General features: G+C 39.0%; 2 protein-coding genes across 6 annotated transcripts; both read right to left on the minus strand.

Annotated features, from left to right (window-relative positions):
- Positions 1 to 3,035: 3,035 nt before the first annotated feature.
- On the minus strand, positions 3,036 to 7,704 carry vgll1 (vestigial like family member 1). 5 transcript variants are annotated; one of them, XM_080465614.1, is made up of 4 exons: positions 7,366 to 7,704; positions 6,283 to 6,485; positions 5,070 to 5,429; positions 3,036 to 4,352 (listed from the first exon to the last, which is right to left on the minus strand). In XM_080465614.1, the coding sequence occupies exons 2-4, from the start codon at positions 6,470 to 6,472 to the stop codon at positions 4,315 to 4,317; spliced, it is 588 nt and encodes a 195-aa protein (XP_080321740.1). In that variant the 5' UTR covers positions 6,473 to 6,485; positions 7,366 to 7,704; the 3' UTR covers positions 3,036 to 4,314. The 5 variants fall into 5 exon arrangements, with proteins under 5 accessions (XP_080321740.1, XP_080321741.1, XP_080321742.1 ...); XM_080465615.1 differs by having other exon boundaries at positions 3,381 to 4,352; positions 7,328 to 7,666; XM_080465616.1 differs by having other exon boundaries at positions 3,381 to 4,352; positions 5,070 to 5,426; positions 7,366 to 7,638.
- A 2,002-nt stretch (positions 7,705 to 9,706) lies between these two features.
- On the minus strand, positions 9,707 to 20,717 carry adgrg4a (adhesion G protein-coupled receptor G4a; the record flags this gene model as incomplete). Its single annotated transcript, XM_080466214.1, has 21 exons — positions 9,707 to 10,214; positions 10,847 to 11,127; positions 11,358 to 11,463; positions 11,542 to 11,810; positions 12,021 to 12,142; positions 12,933 to 13,036; positions 13,241 to 13,286; positions 13,366 to 13,503; positions 14,913 to 15,065; positions 15,196 to 15,361; positions 15,449 to 15,665; positions 15,751 to 15,857; positions 16,665 to 16,797; positions 16,973 to 17,115; positions 17,749 to 17,819; positions 17,910 to 17,995; positions 18,505 to 18,588; positions 18,723 to 18,770; positions 19,262 to 19,410; positions 19,830 to 19,884; positions 20,621 to 20,717. The coding sequence occupies 21 exons, from the start codon at positions 20,715 to 20,717 to the stop codon at positions 9,967 to 9,969; spliced, it is 2,823 nt and encodes a 940-aa protein (XP_080322340.1). The 3' UTR covers positions 9,707 to 9,966.

Raw genomic sequence — 20,717 nt, forward strand, 5'->3', positions numbered from 1 at the left:
GCACACAGAGTAGCAGATCCACTGCACCAGAAGTGTCTTTTTAGTTCAATCTATTTTCATGCAAAGACCATATATATGTGGACACAGAGATCAAAGCAATTCAAAATGATTGGCTATTACTCAAGAAACAGTCGAAGAATGGATAGACAAGTTAATTATATGCTGTACAAATCAAACCACCTCTACCAAATACCAACAGGCTATGGAAAAGACAGCTGAGGCAGAGCTACTGAGCGAGATTATATATCTGGTCAAGTATGAGCTGTCTGGGTACGGGCTGAAAATACCTCCGCATCACGCAGGCATAATGAGATTCAGTGAGTCTTGTTAAGCATGTCTATTAATATAGTGTTCAAATGAGGACTGCATGTTATATACCATCAGTGGGTTTCCAGCATTGTGAAATAAAAATTGTCTTGTGAATATAGTGTTATTGAAATTCTGTGGCCACAATGGTATTATAATAAAGACTTTATAAATAATAGGGGCTTCCAATCCTGAACTTTGACAAGAATTTACTTTTTGCCAAAATTTCTGGCAAAAAATAAGGAAGCGTTAGGAAAACATACTCTAAGGTAGTGAAGTTGTCATAGTTAATCGAATTGGTGAGTTCAGTTCAATTAGATTTTTTTTTCTATATATCTGTGAATATCATTTCTGTTATAGAGAAAAGCCCAACTATGACACATGAGTAAACATAGGTGACAGCACAAAGGTATATAGGAATAAACCTGCAGATCCGGGCTCGGGGGTGGAAACTTTCTGCTGTTTGGTTTGGAGTTAGGGAAGTAGAACGAAAGAAAAATATAAGACAGAGACCGACAGCAACAAGCAACAGACAGATTGACATAAATCCGCTCGGTGTAGTTTAGAGATGCTCTCGCGTGTATATATAGACTGTGTCAATGCAAACAGCTGCAATATTTACCAACAGTGCTACTGGACCCTGGGAACAGACACCTGAATGGCCCCTCACTCACCAGCAGCTGCTGTATATTCGGCTCACAGTTCATGTGTGGAGTTCCCGTTTGATTACTCATCCATAGGTGAGGAAGCAGCAGATGGGGGGGCGACTATTATTAGCACAGCTCTGTCAATAATCCCCGTCATAGTGTGGCGACCGAAAATCCTCCATCTGTGATCGTGAATGAGGCGAACAGTGAGACGTGGACGCTGTCATCACTATGATGGAGGAAAAAGCCAGCTGGTGACCAAGTCAAACTGTTTTCTTTGTAATGTACTGGATGTGAAAACTAATGAATTCCAAGTCACACACAGCAGGGTGGATGGTAATTACGGTGGGTGGATACACAACAGCAGAGAGAATTTCAACTGTTACTATGAGACACCTGCATTTAAAAAAAACAATAAAAATACAATTTCTATGCAGTAAATTTGTCATACTACGTTAATGTCCATCTTGGCATGAGGGGAGTCATGTCAACTGTTCAATTCATTAGTTTGGTGTAGGCCATGGGTGTCAAACTGATTTTACATCAGGGGGCCACATACAGTTCAGTGTGATTCCAACTGGGCCTGATGACTAAAATGAGAGTATATGATCCTTTAAATAATTCAATTCCAAATGTTTTCCTTGGTTTAGTGCAAAGAAGTATGAGTGTTTTAAAAAAAAAAAGAAAATCAAATATAAAGCACGCCCCCTGACCCCCCCCCCAAAAAAAAACTATAATATTTTTTGAATAGATTAGATAGCAAGCTTATAGAGCAATACCCTACTTGATTTAAGTTAATCCTGAGAAGTGTTCAGATCTTCTTGCAGGCCAGTTTCGGTTGCGATTAGACTGAAATATTTGATCAGCTTCATCAACTCACACAAAGAAAAACAGGGACTAAACAACCTACAAGATCAGAACATTTTGCTCAATTTTGCCTTTCCAGCCTCTTATTTCAATGTACTTAATAATACATTACAGAACTATACTATATAGCCTTCATGCTTTTTCTTTGTTTGGATGTTGTTGTGATCATTTTAGTGTTTGAATCCAAAGCATTAATTCAGTGCAATGTCACGGTGTCATAATGCTGATGTCTTATGGCCAGGAAATCATTAAAATGAGATACAATGCTAAAGTAACCTGTAGAATGAACTTTACCAAGTCATGATCGTAATCATTCTTTTCTCGTGAAGCCTCAATAAAGTACGAGTCAACAGAGCCTCATTTTAAGTGTGAACACGGCGACTCTAATAGGGACACCAGTCTTTGAAACGCCCACTGTGGTTTTCACAGCTTTAATTGGGCTGCTTTTGCACCAGCACCTTTTTGGGCCACTGACTAAAACAGGTCATGCGGATGTGTGAAGATTTAAGCGCAAACAGGTGAATGGAGCTGTGAAAATGAATGGCGGTGGAGTGGAAGAAAAACAGCTTATGTACAGACTAACGTGATCTCTGTTTGACACTTTGCGATGATGTGTAACAGTAATAGTGTTTTCGAGCGCGTGTTGGATGGAGAGTGTCACTCTAATGTTGGGTTTTTTTTTCCATTTCTACAAGCTTCTCTCTATTCGGCTCTATAAGAACAACAGATTTACATCTGATTCAGAAAAGGGACGAGCCGCGTTATGTGTCAGTAAAGTGTCAATTAAAGAAGGATCACTGTTTTCTTGTAGATCTTTTTTATAAATTGTATCCGTCCGTCAATATGTACATACATAAAAACTTTGCACTTTGCACTGTGATTCACGTCACCGAAACTTTGCAGCTGATCCCAGTTTACTGGGTCCGCCTTTTAATAAATTGGAGTAACATTACTAGTTAGGGCAAATAAAAAGTATAACTTATTACTTAGTAAAGTAACTAGGGCATTACTTTCGATTGTTGCTTTCCTTATATATGAGCACTTGGCTGTGAAATATTAAGTCATGTGTGGGTCAGTCTGCAACCTCTATGACCCCCCCCCCCCCCCCAAAAAAATAGTGAAAGAAACAGTCACGATTGAAACTCTATTAATGATTTAAGTGTGGAAGTTGGAATGGTTTGTTGATATAAAAAGGAACCACAAATATGACTTTATGATGTTACATTAATGTATTTTTTTATGCATTTCTACAGTTTAGATAATTCACAGCAGTGTCAAAAATATCAAATTCATTTTTGAAAGTAAAGGTTGTAAAACAGCAAAATAAAACACATAATAAACTATTTTATATACACAGAGAGAAAACAATGTAAATATGAGCAACAAAAGGCCTTTAAAAATAAAAAGACTGGACTATTTGGATACAAAATACATGAAACTGAACCCCCAAAACCTCCCACTTTATTACAAGATGTAGTGTTCCTTCTGAAAATATTGTGGAACAGAGATATACCCATGCAAAATATGAAAATACTTAGGTAAAGTTAAATGCACTACTTCAATCAATACCTTTATTTGCTGCATTCCCACACAGTGTTATACAAAACCAGACATCAGGTGTCAGTGTTTTTTTCAATATTTTCCTGCCCACAACTACTAGTCTTTTCTTCACAAAAATACAGAGTCCATTTTTACAATTGATTATCATTTTATTTAGTTTTTTTGGTTTATAACTTTTTAGACATTTCACATTTTGAACATCTCGGGGAAGATCTAAATGCAACATGAACTCATTTACCAAAGACTCTATCAGTTTTCCTTAAAGCATGAAACTGATCACAGAAGACAAGTCATAAAAACATTTTTATTCTTTATTATTTGTGTTTGGTTGCACTTTTTTTTTTTTTTTTCATTCATTTTTTTTTTTTTTCATTTTGCACAGAACCTATCACCTTTTCAAGATTCACAAGATCACAGAAAATAAGTCAAATTCCATGAGTATCCTTCATTTCTTTTTTTTGTTAGTATATATAAAACAACCTCACAACTTATCCAGTTGAATTGTAAACATGATACATAAATATTTAAACATTTACGATGCTCACAATGTTCACACGTAATACTGGTCTATTTACTAGTGTAGGCCTGCTCGGAAGGTTTTGCCATATGCAGAAAAAAATGTCCCTCGTCTTTCGCCACTGCACAACAAGCAATAAGTATAGCGAGCTCATGGAGCCACGAGAGGAATGAGAGAGTGGAAGAACCGGTTTGTCAGAGAGCGCTCAGAAAGGTAGTTCTAGTTGGAACATGCGGACATGTTGAGGTCGTTTCACTGTGAGGAGCCAAAGGGTTGCACGGCTGTTTCTCCTGACTCTGAAGCCTGTTTGATCGAAATAAGAATAAGAACTTGTGGAGTGAATATAAAAATGCTTTCCAAATTAACGTGTGTTTTTGAAGCTGTTTCCTCTCTCTCAGCTGCTGCGTTGTCTTTCCTTCAGTACCAGTACAAGTCCTTCTTCTCAAGTCTGCGATCTGAAAAACAATAAACAGATTTTATTTAAAAGATGGTTTGTTTAAAAGAGCATGATCATGTTTAGAAAACTGAAAGTGTTTGGTAAGGGTGTATATTTTCTTTCAGTCTGGAGAAGCATATTTCAGGAAAAAAAAAAGTAAAGTTTTTTCTATTAATCTCTAAAGTCGTTTAGTTTTACAACCAATCTTATGCAGTAAAACTTTATGCTTTTTGTGGAGGAAGTTCCTGCTTGTGTTTTTGTTTTCCATCTTATTTTTCGTATTTGGTTAAAAAATCCAATTAGTGATTCAGCGTGCTAGTTTTGTGTTTGAAATCAGGACACAAATGATCTTGTGATCGAGTCTGGTCTACATGTCCTTACTAACAGTTCCCAAGATGTGACTAAATCCAAAATACTGTCGCCTCATTGAAAACACTGGAGACTCTAATCGACCTGATTCCATCTGGGAAAAATACACCCGATAATAACACCAAGACTTAGTTTGTCAATTTGTGTTTCGTACAGTGCGAAAAAAAGACAAATCCTTTTTATCTGTCATCTAATTCTTTCTTTTTCTGGGGATCTATTGATTTTTGTCGCCTGTGAAACGCTGTTAATCATCTTTATATGTTTCTCAACACTGAGCACTGTTTGACTCCTTCAATAAAGTGTCTCTTCACCTTTAGTTTTCTTTGTTTCCCGGCTCACTGGTGTTTTAAGGAGACCGTCGGATTACCTGGTTCGTAGTTTACATTGGGGTCCACCGACTCTCTGAACCCCGGGGGTACGGTCCAGCTGGGGAGGAGCTCCGGCTTGGAGCAGGAGGCCATGCTGGGTCCCATCTCGCCGCGGTCGCTGTGCAGCAGGTTGAGCAGGGACGAGGCGTATTGCTGTCCGGTGAGGCTCAGCCCTTCTTGGGACAGAGAGTATGTTAAAGAGGGCGCTCCCGGGTTTTCCGCTGTCCTGGCCGTGAAGGAGTGCCAGGAGTTTGGGGAGTTCTCTGCGGGGTTGAAGGTCAGGAGGTGGCCGGCTAAAGTGGGAGGCTGCGGCTCCGAGTACGAGTCTGCGGCTCTGCTCTGACAGGGGCTGGCGTCTTCTGCAGGGAAAGGAGGAAAAATATGTCACTGTTGGGTATCAGCCGTCTCCTTCCTCTTGTTTCTAATGTTTTCCTCCGTCCCCAGTGCCCCTTGTCTGTCTCCATCCACTTCACATGTGCCATCATTCAAGAACTCACTTGCCTCCCACAGTTGTAACAACTTTGTCCATGAAGAGCTTGAAGTGTATTTTTGCTTCCTGTTTTTGGCTTTTTGTCAGCTTTTCTTCCTGAACACAGTCTCCTGCGCTTCAAGTCACATCTCCTGTCATAAGTCAGCCCCTTGTCTATGAAGAACCATTTATTTGGATGGAAACCAAGACCATTTGGCCAGTCCACTCTGCACCCCATCATTTTTACATTTTAGTTTGAATGTTTTGTTAAACTCCTGATTGTGTCAAGTGGGCCTTATTAGCTGTGTTGTACATATATATATTTTCCTCCTGAGCCTTCTTGTGTTATCACTTTGTGCTTTTGCTGTGCTGGCCCTATCATCTGGTGAACTGGATAACTGTTTGTTTTACGGTTTTTCAGAGCTATGCATGTGAGTCCTTACGTTGGTACAAATACAGTTCACAAATTACGATGACATAAAACAACTGGAGATAAGAAAATCACAATCCAACCATTCATCTTCTATCACCCCATCCAGGATGGCAGAGCATGCTGGAGCCAATCTCATCAAACTATGACCAAAGGCACGGTACACCCTGGACATTACACCAGCCCATCACAAAAAGACACTCACATTCACCCCTAAGTCGATCTAAATTAAAAACACAAATTAAATAAAAGCAAAGATAGGCTCTGATTCTGCTTGCAGTGGCATCTTACAACGTGGACGGTGCACGCTCACCTAGTTTAATGGGTTTACGGGGTTTCTTCGCCTTCAATGCGGGCGCCTTGGCCTTGCACACTTTGCTGAGAGCGCGGCTGAAGTGAGCATCCACCATACTGTTGGCGTCTCCGTGGAAGTAAGTCAGGACGACGTACTGCGAGTGCTCCTCCACTTTAACCGCCGTGGGGCTGTTAGTTCTCTCCTCCATGGGTCAGCTGTGACTGTGAACATAAAGCCGGCGCATCAGAACTTGGAAAGATCAGTCAATCGTGATGAGTGAATGTTTATGCTTTCTTTCATGATGAAGGATTTGTGGTGATTTAGATGTAAAATAACGAGTCATACTTTGTCTCTTTTTTTCTATTAAAGTAAAATAAATGTAAATACGATTTTGAATTCATACATTTCATATCATTGAAACAAACGTTTTCACAACTCTATTTTTAGCAGTGAAAGTTATGCACATCTATAATATAATCTCTCTCTCTCTCTTTCTACTGTTGTTAGCCAGTTATTGGTGTTTTCTGATGTTGTAATAAAACACGATCAACAGCAGTTTGTTATTACTTTTATTATTCTTGAAATTCTTTTGTACTTTTTCTGTGCCTTTGACTTTTAATAGCTTCAAGTGACCTATAATAAAGTGGAGGTTTCAAATAAGCCTCCGGGGTATTTGTTGCCTCTCCCAGCACTTCGCCTCTCTTCTCTTTATTTCCTCTTTCATTTTGTTTTGATTGTGCAAAATAATCTCTCCGAGGACTCAGTTACCTCTTCAACTCTGATCTCTTGCCTCAGAATGAAAAGATCACTGACTGCTGACCTGCATTTGAAGCAGGTTAATCACAGTTTTTGATAAAATGCAAAAATAAAAATATGGTACAAAAACAGGCAAGGGTTTGGATCACAGCTTTAATACTAGCAAATGTTACAGCTCTTAAATTAGGAAGAGTATTGACATGGTTAATGGTAAGCACGATATTTCAGATCAACATAGTTCAGGAAACTGATTTAGTTCAGGGTGGATTACTGGGATTTCGTTGCATTGAGGATCATTTAAACAAACCTTTCAATATGCATCAATTCTTAACTTGCTCTTCTTACCGGATCTGATGATTGATCAAATGGGACCACAAAGTCCAACCTGGCATGGACTGATGACTCAACCAAAAGGGAGCAGTTTCCAAAATTGTTAGAAAAAAATTTAAAAAAACAAAAACAAACAAACCCCAGCTTCAGTTCAACACATCTGAGTTATTATTTAGATTTTAGGATCCAGCGTGAAGTCATTTTCCTTTCCCCTTGAGAAAAACAAACACCCTGCTCACCGCCACCGAGCCTGAAGACGTTTCTTAATGTGGAAGTCAAAGAGGGCGTGCGATGCTTCGTGAGCGCGGACGACTATGGACAGAATGTTATCCGGCAAGTTTCTCAAACCTGAATGACAACTCATCAAAAACATTCTTCAGACAGACTGTCAACATGTTACACTCGGTTCAACGGCAGCTCTGATGTGAATCAAGCAGTTTGGATTCCAGTTTGCAAAATTCAGCATTAAAACACTTTGTTAGTTGAGGTCCCTCTTTTCCACACGGCCGTGGATTCAGTACAAGCACAGCCAGAGTGTGGAGAGGTGGTCTTGTGTTTCTCTGTTGGTGAAACCTAAAAACTGGCTGTTGACTGCAGGGAGTGATTTATGTGAGTGGAAAGGCCTCAAGGCTTCAGTGTGTGTGTGTGTGTGTGTGTGTGTGTGTGTGTGTGTGTGTGTGTGTGTGTGTGTGTGTGTGTGTGCGCGCGCGCATTTTTAATATCTGTTATACCACATAAATGTTTGTAAAAACAGATTGAACTCTTGTCTGTTCTTCGAATTTGAGCCGAAAAATGTTGAAAAGCATGAAATATAACATTACAACAAAAATTGGGGCTTCATTCATTTTTTTTATTCTAATTCAAATACACTCTTAATTCAACACTTTTTTCTTTTCTCGTAATTTATGGATATTATTTAGAGCCCGCTGACACACTGCATTGTCGTATGTTACAGGAGCTGCATTGAAGCAGATAAGAGGAGGCTTGTTGGCTGCCTGATTGGCCTTTACTACTCCCACCGCCTCAGTAAAGCACAAAACACCAGCCCACAGCCTGGTTTTCACCTCGTTGACCTTGTGGTCTCAGGAAGGTGATGCCGGCGCATCACAGTGAAAAACAAACTTCGAAAATGTTTTCACCCCAAAGCTACAACTACTATAACTCTTCATACACTGATAAAACAATGGCGGCATTATTGATCTTTACAGTCTACAATAGATCCTCCTCTTCATTATGCATTATTTATTTGTATATGTTGTGTTTTCTAGAGGGGTTAGATACAGTTAATCTCGTCATATTGGGTTGTGAAATGTGACTGTATTTATACTCTTGGTATTAACACTAGTATGTCACATGAAAAGAAAGTAACTAGTTCTGTGGTGAGGTGAGTCTTGCATTCCAGCGACAAGTATGTACTGACTTAATAACGTGCACATAGCTGTTTTATTGTGTTGCTGTGACGCATGAGCTGAGCTGTCAGCACTATTTGCATGAATCTAATGATTGATTTACTCATTAAATTCTGCTGAAGAAAAAAGGAAGTCAAATATTAGATTTTCATTTCTATTTGAGGTGATCATCCATTAATGATATCGGTCATTGTGAACTGTACACACTCCTGTCAAGGCGATGTAGAATTTTGCTATTTTATGGTATTTTATGGTGTCATTAATTGAAGATGAAGTGAACAATATGGGCACATTTTAAAAAGCTCATCTTTAACATTACAACACCGAGCAAAGCTTGACTTTCTTGTGTTTTGGTTTTTTTAATACGTTTTCCTCTCTTGTGTATTTGTGAGCCAAACTGTCTTTCTGTCACAATTTCTTCACCACAGTGGATGTTTGTTCTATGTGCAAGATAGTGGGAATCCTTTCTGACTGTCTTGGACCCTGTGGTCTGCAGAAACCTCAGTCGTGGAGCATAATTACAGCCTTGTTAATTCACATCACAGGCTAAGGCTCTACACACAAAGAAGTCCTGATCAAAAGGGAAATTGCAAACATATGAAGTCAATATATGACAATTTCTGATTTACACTTACTATTTTTTTGCTGTTCACATACACATACATAGTGATTAGCAGTGCATTTTGGGTCCATATTGTATGATGAAATAATATGTAATGATATAAACCATGGCAAAACCCATGCAAATTCACTGGATATGAAAAGAAAGTTTCAAAAGGAAACACAGCGATCAGTCAGAGTTTCAAAGAGGGGGAGAATAGACACTGGGAATTAAAGAAAGACTGACAATACAGACAACATAGGTCAATTTCACTCATTATTTTTTCTTAAATATATTGTACCGATGAGTAATGATCACAGATGCTACATTTCCATGAACAAATTCACACACAATACAACATCAAATTTATTCAGTCATGTTTCACAAACACAGAATATCATAACTGCAGATTTTAACAGTGAATTTCTGTGGCAGTTTTAAAATTATATTCAACGTAAAAGTTGCCTATGAATGCCTTTGTATTACCCTAAAAATGTGAGTTATTTGATCTTTCCCCTGCTCATAACAAAGGACTTTCGGGTTTTGGGACGGTTAATGGAATATAAAAAGCTAAAACCACTTTTAATGGTCCACCCAGAGGCACACTCACGCCCCCTGGTGGCAGTGTTTGTTTGACGAGAAAGCGGCAGACGACCCCAGGGTATTAGTGCTGTCAGAAAAAAGTGAATTAGAGTTATTAAGATTGTTCTTTTTGATGGGACCACCGTTGGTATCGGAACGGCTCCTGTCTGAAAAGAAAGTGTTGAATCTGAAGCGTCCACAGCACAAATCGGTTCTCCATTGTTTCCTCACGTTCTCCTTCATCAAGCAGTGGAACAAAAAGACAAAGAACCCTGCAACAAAAGCAAAAGCAGAATGTTAATCCGTCATCAAATAATTTAATGGGTTGTTTTTTTGTTGTGGATTATTTTTTTTCAATTTTTCTGTCAACTCCTGGCTTTATTTAAAATTATGATACAACTCTTATGTACAGTATACGATCTTTAAGTGAATCTAAATTTATGACATAATGCAAAAAATGTAACTTAATACATCTTCCACTGAGTTAAAAGGTAAGTCAAGAGTTTTGGGATTAAGTTAATGTATTAATGGCTGATAATGTAAATGTAATATTGGCCATTTTAGATGTAATAGGTTAGGTTTAAAGATGACTTATAAATTAAGGTGGAGAACAGTTGAGGCAGTAACCTGACTGTTAGGGTGGATTAAGATTAAGGTTACCATTGAATCCAGAATTGTACAAAAAAAACATGGTTCTTTATTTATTTTTTCTTGCTTTATTGCATCATAAAAGTGTTTCTACTATTAATAAAGAACATTTGGCAATCTGTTTTCATTTATAAGTTGAGCAAATTCTATCTTTAACATTTTAAAACCAATAAAAACGTATGACTATCTCGACATCCTGCAATTTAACATGTAATCTACTTGATGTGATAAAAAACTAACTGCAGCTTTTATTTACCTTGAAAACTATTGAAGATCACAAACAGGTACATCATTGCGACTCTGCCAGGCCCAAATGAAAACAGGCCCATTGACCAGGTCAAGCCCAGCAGGACGGTGAGGCTGGCCACTGCCCTCAAATCCTGCAGAGCGCTGCGGCTGGTATCTGAAGGCTTATTGGCCTTGGTCCGTCTGATCTGGATCAGAACCACGATGAACACAAACACGTTGCCCAACAGGATCAGAAGAATGAAAGCCATCACTGTCACATAGAAGCAAGCATCATTTTTCAGCCAGCAGCTGTGGAGAGAAGGAGGAAGACGATTGTTCTTCATATGATTTATACTAGGATACGCATGACAAGATCATTAATGTAATCTTGTTATATGAGCTTCATTTAGGAATTATTTTCTCATCAATGACACGTGCAAGTTATTTATATTTGGCTGGAGCTGTCGTAGATTTGACAATAATTTCCTAATTTTCCCATCCAGTGTTTGTTTCAATGGAGCTCAGTGTGCAGTGCTTACAATGGACCAGTGGACTGAAGCGTTATTACAGCATCTTCAGGCACAATACCGCCGTAGACATCTTTATCTATGGCCAGCACCAAGCTGACTATCACCAAGGGGATACCTGTGGAAACACAACGTGTACAAAGTTCGTCGCCAACCTTTGGCGGGTTCACTTCTACGGTAGGAGGTTCAGTCTTACCCCATCCCACAGCGCAGAACTTCAGGATGTATGAGGGGATGTAGGTGTTGAAGACCTTGACCAGCGCCAGGTACATGTGCACGGCCTCCAAACCCATCCAGGCGAACGACGCCAACAGGAAATAGTGGAGCGTTGCAGCAGTGGCGATGCACAGGCCATAGTTGGAGAAGGACGACAACCACGAATTGACAAGAAAGACCATGCCCAGCCCCAGCAAAGCAGCTGACAGGTTGATGAGTATCTTGGATGGATAGTCCCGGCGCAGCTTCCTGAAGTGTGGCAAAAAGAATTATTGAAAGATTAAAAGGCAATTTGAGCATGCATGGACTGAAAGATTTGTGTCTTTAAGCTTTTTAACATTAATCTATGATAGTTGGATGAGACTGCAATACAAAAGACTTGAATTTCCTCACTAAGACAGCTTGTGCAGTGTGTATCGTGTACACTGTGTTCAGTCTCCACACGGAAATATTACTCACTCGAAAAGAAAGTAGGTGAGGAGAGTGACGCCAAGAAAGATGCAGGATATACCACAACCCAGATATGAGATGATTGTGAGTATCTGACTGTCAGTCTCACTGATGGGGGCTCCGGATACATCCTGGAAAAACAGTTTATCAACATCATAACACTTCATTTTTCTTTACAATAATTACTTTGTTGTTCATTTAACGTCCCATAGAGTTGGACTTCAGCATGAGAAGTAGTCACATATTCACCTACACACCACTCACAATCTTTATTTATAATGCAAAATTTTATACCAATAATATGTAACACATTGTGCTTTATACAATAAAAACGAACTCAGTAACCTTGCCCCGGTGTGTGTGTGTGTGTGTGTGTGTGTGTGCTCTCTATATAAATACCAATGCTAAAATTAGGACAGAATGAAAAAATATTCATAAAAGCACTAAAATCATGGTAGGTGAAATAAAGAAATGTAGTTTTACTTATATAATATCATGAACACCACAGTCTGGACTTACTACATCAATCAGTTATGGTGTTATTGATTTACTAATAGCAGAAAACTGCTCTCGAACATCCTTACTGTATACAGAAAACGTATTATCCTTTTTAAAGCATATACACAATAGGGCAAATGAAGTAATGCAAAATGCAGATTTTGTGTTTTATACCTCTTTATCTGGGATCTGAATGTACAATTATCATAGTGCACCTTAATACTGACTTTAAGTTTTGTAACTATAGACATGTCCTTCAACAACACCTCAGGATTACGCTGCTCCAAATGGAGCCTCATGGCATACTGGCATTGAAGAATCACAGCGAGGAGCTCATTATTCAGAAGAAAACCACTCGAGCAGCTGTGAACTGCCCGATTTGCACGCGGCGTGTTGGTGGATGTGGAAGTTTGCGTGACTCACCAGGAGCAGGGCGAAATGTGTGAGGTGATCACAGAGACAGCTGGTCTGAGACGGAGAGATGCTCCTCGTTTCACAGCCGCTGCCGTTCCAACCGCTCCTCCCATCTGACACACACACACACACACACACACACACACACACACACACACACACACACACACACACACACACACAGTCTCAAGTATCAGTGGACGTGTAACTTCCTTTGTTGAATAATATTGTCTGGCACCATCATTTCCATAAAACTGCAGTGGTCCTCAGCTACAGTTAATCCCTTTAAATGTATTGTACACATACATTTAACTCACCGGTCATCTGGACGTCCCAAAACATACACTGCACTTGGTGTTCCGGCTGTAAAAACGGGGAAGAGATGGTGCAATTAGAGTCACTTACAGATGCTTTTCGTGACTCACTGTGAAACTCTCGTCACCTGTTGGAGGGGTTGATGGGTGAGCGTCACCACCACTCGATCCTCTAACGGCAGGTTGATGACGCGACTGCTATTGATACTGGCAGATACTACGTAGGAAGCCACTCTCCAGTGGCTGTCTGTGCTACTGGCTGGATCCTGTTAGGAATAAAACGCTTGTCTCATGAGCGAGAAGGACTACAAATCGCAGCAAGGCGGCTGTGAGAGTCAAGTTTCATTAAGGGAGCAAAGATGTGCTGCAGACCATTATCTAAAAAGAATTATTATTATTAATTAATTAGATAACATTTGGCAATTGTGTTTTGAGACCTTCATGCTTATATTTGACTCAATAGATGATCCAGAGTCAATATAAAGCTTCCATCTGATGCCAGAGGAATGGTGAAATTATTATTATTATTATTATTACTATCAAAAAAATTGAAGTAAGTTTAAAAAAACTGTTAAAATTGCAGATATTATTGGGTTCAAAAGGAACACATAAAAGACTATTGAGAGAACGCTTTTTAAAAAAATTTAGGTTTTTAGTCTATATCATATAAATTAACCGTCAATATCACAAGAAACCCTCTAAATCAAAACACAACACAACACAACACAACAAACAGGGAAACAAAATGGCATGCAAATGATTACATGCAAACCAAGCCAAGAAATAGTCTCGTACAGAGGCCACAGGAAACCTCTACCATTACGTTATTGTGTAAAATATGGCAATATGGGACATGAAGGAGTGCAGATTGTAGATTTTATTTCATGAGGACAAAAAAACAAATGAGCGGTTTTCCATTTTTTCCTGCTGCGTGAATTACCTAATGAGAGCAAATTTTACATTTATTCAGCTTCTGTCTCTCGGGTATTCGAGTGGATCGTCGCTAATTCAAAAGAAGATAATTGAATCCTCGTCTCTGCTTGCTCACGGACTCACATCAAATCCATTTAATAACTCTGTTATAGAAGAGTTCTTCCTCGCGGCGGCCGGAGTGCGCGTGAATGATTGTGTGAGCACTTTGGTGTAAATGACTCATAATGTGAAGTGCATTGGCATTGCTCTCGTGATAAAAATGTGCTATAAAAGTAAAATCTGTTCACAGTTTACCCAGAGCTGGACAGAGATCACCTCGTATTGCAGCCCTGCCACATAAATTAGTGAATGCAGCTGACAATATAAAACACTTGATGGAAGTGAAAGTGAACCTGTGCTATTCTTCATACTGTTTTTTCCCCTTCGAGCCAACTTATGACAACCTGTCATTATATTGTGTTTCTGTGCAATCAGTCTTAATCTATAGATGAAGTTTGACTTTTTTGTAACGCCATTCTTTTAAAGCTATAAGAGGGAATTCTTTCACATCTCAGTTCCAGCAACGACGCAAATAAACATTTCTCTAAATGCATTTGAAATTAATTAGTGACTTCGCACATGACTGATTTAGGAGACGTTAAAAAAAAAATCACCTTTTTTTACACACCGAAGCAAAAGGAGAAATATTCGCATTAGTGAAAATGAGAAGCAATGGGAAAATGAGTGGGATGAAACAAGGTACCTCAAAAAGTTCCTGCGTTGCATAGAACTGAAACTGAACACGAGTTGTGTTCTTCTCTCCAGGTTGGAACAAGTTGCTAAGAGCGGAGGGCAAAGAGATGGTGGCCACTGTCTCAGGAAGAGGGTCACCCGCAAAACTCTGATTGAGAAAAATCTAAGGAGGAAGAGTGACATAATGTCACACGATGTTAAAAGTGAAAGTGTGACGTGCCACGTTGAGGTATTTTCAAAACGATCAAGTAATGTTTGCAACGCCTGTTATTTGATCAACGGTGAACTCTCACCTCCGGGTTCAATGTTGATGAAACAGAGGACACACCAAATGTGAGTCCACTGAACTGGTCAGGCTCTGCGTTGATCATAGAAAGCGCCAGTGAGGGAGCCGTTATGCTCAGAGAGTCGTCTTGAATATCCATATTGTGCCCCATCTTCTCAGCCATATTAAGGATGCTTTTTCCATGAACAGAAAACACATACAACTAAATAACATGAGTGAATATATGTCAAAAACTCGAGCACAAAAAGAAAAAGCCTTACGTCTTAGCCACTCGAGTGACATATGTTTTGGAGTTCAGGATCTCTGCAATAATATTGACAATGTCGACTCCAACAGCCGGCCCGATGACGCTTATCTCAACCACTTCACTGAGCTTCTCCACCACTGAATTCAGGTTGGAGGGAGAGAGCTCCTCACTGTTGCCCAGTGCAACATTTACAAGTTCCTGAATGGCGTCCACCACCTCGTCCGCGTTACCTGGAGAACACAAAGGCAATCAACTCCTGGTATGCGTTGAGGCAGCAGGGATTGACTCTGCGGCGTGTGTGTTTGATCCTCTCACCAGGAGTCACAGTCACATTGTCCAGGTCGGCTATCGTCACCAGTAGTTCGCAGTCTGTCAAGTCAGGTTCAGCCCAGCTGCTCATGTCCGTTTTAATGTCTAACTTACTGAGGATCGAAGCAGAGGATTATGACAACAAGCTCTCGGGTGTATTTCTCATCTGTCTACTTGAATCAAAGCACAATGTTCATCACAGCTATTAAGAGTAGAACCAGCTTTACTGACAAAGAGTGATAAGAATTCATATAAATCCCCCTGACCATTTATTCTCTTAATAAGCATTGACCCAGCGTTTTACAAAGAGACCGTAAAACTGATTACCCATATTACCCCCTCATTGCTTGAGCGATATTTAAAACTCATTTGGCAGAGAGGGCGCACAAAAGATTGAAGCTATTCATTACACTAATAATTCACTCATCGGAAATTGGTTTTTGCTGGAGCTGCTGACTGGATGTGATCCATCAGAATTACATGTTGGGTCAGATTGTATGCATGGCGGAGAGGATTGTGAACAGGATAAATTTGCCGTGGGAATCTTGTTGTGTTGTTGACTTTTGGCATGAGAAAAAAAAAAGAGAAATGTTCACTTTCAATATTTCATTTCCAACTCAAATATTGTCTTAGATGATTAAGGTAATAAAGTCCATATATTACTATCCTTTGTCTCATTCATAGACTAATATATGCTTTTTTATTAATAGAAATATATAACGTAATATCCAGTTTTATGGTGCAAGATATTACAACGTCAGATATGTTGCCACAGGATGATAAGCTTTGAGAACAGAGAAGGGTTATGACTCATTATTGTCATGTTTCAGCACTAATCTGGAAATTTGGGAATCAAAGTCTCATTTTCTCCGGACTATCTATAAACACTATCTGTAAAATGAGAGGCGGCGATGTCTTACCAAAGTCTGTAAGCTCTCCCTGTGCTGGGCTTCCAGCAGATCATCTCTTCCACGACTTGTGGAAACGTTTCAGGCCAAATGTAATCTCCATAAAATGTTGAGTTAGTTTGTTCTTCCAAGCAGTTTCCAGGAACTGTGAAAGGAAAACGAAAGAACATTTATAAGTCCAGTGCCTGTGTGTGTGTGTGTGTGTGTGTGTGTGTGTGTGTGTGTGTGTGTGTGTGTGTGTGTGTGTGTGTGTGTGTGTACACAAGCACACACTGTATTTTTATTGACTTATTGTATTACTTGTTCTTGGAAAAACTCACTTATGTGCCTGATGTCCAACGCCATAGTTGTAATTATGATGGAGCCATTTTCATACGGAGACGTCAGGGAAGTGGAGATGAAATTTCTCGCCTGGTCAATGCTGATGGTGTTGTACACCTGAACGTGAAAGGTGCATTCAAACCTGTGGATAAAATATGCAGCCTGCAGTTAACATAACGTTCGTTTGGGAAAGTCACTAGATATAAAAAAATATAATTCATATATACAACATTTAAGTTTAAACTGCGCACAAAAAGTACATAGATTTGTGTTTGATGGATTATTTCTTTGTTGTAAAAAAAAGCATACACATATGTAGTAAGGGAAATTAATTTCGGTACCAATGGTGATCAGAGTCTATTTGCTGAGTTGTGTATTTATGTCCTGTAGCTGAATTAGTGGCATAAACATGTTATCAAATACAAATGTCCTTACTTTTTGTGCATAGTTAGTTACAGATACAGGCAGATTTGAGGATTGTTGGTCGTTACATAATCATGGCCACCTACTGTTTTTGTTTACGGTGCCAAATCCCCCCCTACCAAAAAAAAGAAAATATAAGTGAATTAGTGAATTTAATATAGCAATTTTGAGTCATTTAATTTTTATATCAATTAAATCAGTTACAAAAAAAACAAGTGCAGACCTACCAGCAACCCCATATATTGCTTCACGTTCCTGTAGAATATTACAGATGAACATTTGAGAGTTGTCACAGACATCAAATTCAAAATGCTAAAGAGAAATATTAAAAAAAAAAACGCATATCACTCACTTTCCAGAAATGTATTCTATGATGGGATTCATCACAGTCATGGTGTTATTCTGTTCTAGCTGGTTTTTCAACTTCAGCAAAACAAGAAACAAAACACTAAAGAAATTAGTGGGTTTTTTTTTTTATTTAAATTGACAGACTTCAAGTGTTGAATCTCTTACCCAATTTTCAATTGTGTCCTCTGCATTCGGGGGACTGTCGGTCATATTCACGGTCAGATTAACTTTAAAAAAATGATCTGCTTCGACTGAAGGAGTAAACATACAGATGACACAGAGCCACTGCTTTAGATCATACAGCATTTGTAATTATGCAAATGAATTTAAGTAGATAGTTCAAGTATTTCACAGGATCATAGTCTGACGACTGTCAGGTCGAGACAAAGGCAGGCGCATTATTAAATTCACTGAAACGGAAGTGATTCAGTGAATTATTTAAATCAGAAACAGAAAATGAACATCATGAAAGGAAAGGAGCATAAGCTGTCACATTTAATAAACAGTAATAAGGTGACATTCAAATTGTAGTATTTTGGATCTACACGTCTACAAAACACAATTTTGTTCTTTTCCAAAGCTTTTGTCATCTGAGCACATGTGCATGCATTGGTTTTCTTTGTGTACTTCAGTTTTCGGTGTGTTTGAGGTTAATTTGTGATCTTAAATTTCCTGGTGCCAGTGCCAAATAATCTCTTTTTACAGATGATATTAAAAAAAAAAAAAAAACAGACGAGGAAAACGCAGAAACATCACTGACCGGCAGTTTCATTGGGATCTAAAGGCTCTCCGGTTGTTGGCATGTTAGTAGGTCGAGGTGGCAGGCCTGGAGTCGGATGTTCACCTGTCAATTAAAGTGACATGATTAACAGCAAAACACATAACAGCAAAGCTTATCTTGCACATTTAGTTGCCTGCAATGACACAAAACAGTCACAGAAATTTTATATGATGTTGCTTCTGTTTTATAATACTCACCTGATGCAGCAGTGCTGACAGTCGGCGGAAACTCTGTCGCTAATGGCCCTGAAAGGAAATTAGAAAACGCTTTAGAGTAGGAACATCAAAATAGAACATTTTTAATGAATAACATAATGGAAATCAAATTATGGAAATTTCAGGAGTTCTAAAATCATTAGTCGTACAGTATTTATTCTCTAATTTTAGAAATTCAGCAACGCGCTCTTCAGCTCTTAATGGACTTCTGCAGGTGAGTGTGAGCTATTTTCTGTCATGTTTTCATTAGTGCGACGAAGCCACGCCATTTAATGTAACCACTCAAGAAGCGCAGGAAAAGCTTTCAGCTGCCTCCTTTGTCCTTAGGTCCATTGAAATAAAGAAACAGATCATTTATTGTACATTCACACTTATCCAGATAAAAAGGGGGACGTAGGCGTCAGTTTTCAAGACAGCAACACTCGTCGCAATCATTGGTTAAACTTTGACTGATCCCTTAACACAGTGTGTAAAGTGCAGCATGTGCAGTACGGAGCGTGTCCTACATAGAGCAAACTCACCCACGGGAAGTATGGCGATGGTGTCGGGGTCAGCTATCAGGTTGAGGAACTTGGACGGGAAGTTCACATTCAACAATGCGGTGATGTGTGCCTGAGCAACGTCTACTTTAGCGGCAGGGTGGACATGTACAAAGACTTCGCAGCTAAAACTGTGAACAAACCACGAGAACAACTTTAAATAGGGTTGATGTTAAAGTATATATTCAATATTTTGGTATCCTAAATAAGAGCGAACATTAATTCTCTACTTTGTGGGTTTTGTTTTGACCTTACCACTTGTCGCAGGAAGAGTTTGATTGTGCGTCCAAGCCCTGAAAATATAAAAAAAAAAAAAAATTTCATTCCATTATGAAAAGTTTTATGATTCCACTAATGTATCGGCTGACATTTAAAAGCTGGAACTTAAATTGCACATTCAAACCCACATTGCCCCGGAGCTGACCTCAATGCTTGTATATGCCACTGATTCACATGTGCCATTTGTTTTTAGAACAGTTTGTTAGTCTTTGCGGACACTGCTGCTCATTTCATTGGCAAGTCAAACCACAGACAGTAAACAGTGATGTACCTGAGGCTGCTGCGCTTGTGGAGGAGTAGAATTATTAACCATATAGCAGGAATGGCTGCACGGGAACACAGATAACAAACATTACAGGAGTTTATTCCACAATAGCTGTTGTGATTGGTAGAAGTTTGTGTTTATGGCACAGAGGGACAACACTTACTAGTCAACTGCCACAAAGAAAGGCACGAACAACATTTATTCAAGACTCAACTGCCTTTTTACCTTTCTATACATACTGAATCTTACATATTTGTCAAATTTTCACTATTAGGTACATTTTCTAGTATATTATTATATATTTGAGTAAATAGCTCCCACATAATTTGGAATGAGACTGGGTTGTCCAAACTGTATGACATGGAGTATTTCTACCTGAAATCAAGCATTTCACATTACATCACAGTCTTGCTGCTTTCACATTAGTATCAGCCTTCTAACTGTTTATTACTGAGAGAGGTGAGCTCTAGAGCCTCAGAGTTAAAAAAAACAAAAAGGTTTGAGACTGGACAGACAAAAAAGGATGCGTTACCTTGGGGATGACACTGAGATGTGCTGGACAGAAATGTTGTCAGGAAATATGAGCTTCAGCTGAATTTATAAAAGAAAAAGAAGAAGAAGAAAGAAGAAGAAGAAGGAAAAGGAGAAGAAGAAGAAGAAGAAGAAGAAGAAGAAGAAGAAGAAGAAGAAGAAGAAGAAGAAGAAGAAGAAGAAGAAGAAGAAGAAGAAGAAGAAAAATACTTTTATTTTAGCAATACATTAATTTGACTGGTTACAGTTATGCAAGTTGTACATACCCAGCTGTCTGTGATTCTCTCCAGTGACCGGGGACAATTTGAACTGTAGTTTGACTGAACTATAGATGTCTGCATTTCGATTTTGTAGTGTGACCAT

The sequence above is a fragment of the Lipophrys pholis genome (genome assembly GCF_963383615.2).
Source record: "Lipophrys pholis genome assembly, chromosome: 6".
Classification (NCBI taxonomy): Eukaryota; Metazoa; Chordata; class Actinopteri; order Blenniiformes; family Blenniidae; genus Lipophrys; species Lipophrys pholis.

Coding starts and splice junctions, on each gene's coding strand:
- vgll1 (XM_080465614.1), bottom strand. CDS start 6,472: ATGGAGGAGAGAACTAACAGCCCCACGGCGGTTAAAGTGGAGGAGCAC. Junction 5,430..6,282: donor CCGTAAACCCATTAAACTAG/GTGAGCGTGCAC, acceptor CTTTCCCTGCAG/AAGACGCCAGCCCCTGTCAG. Junction 4,353..5,069: donor CAATGTAAACTACGAACCAG/GTAATCCGACGG, acceptor ATTGTTTTTCAG/ATCGCAGACTTGAGAAGAAG.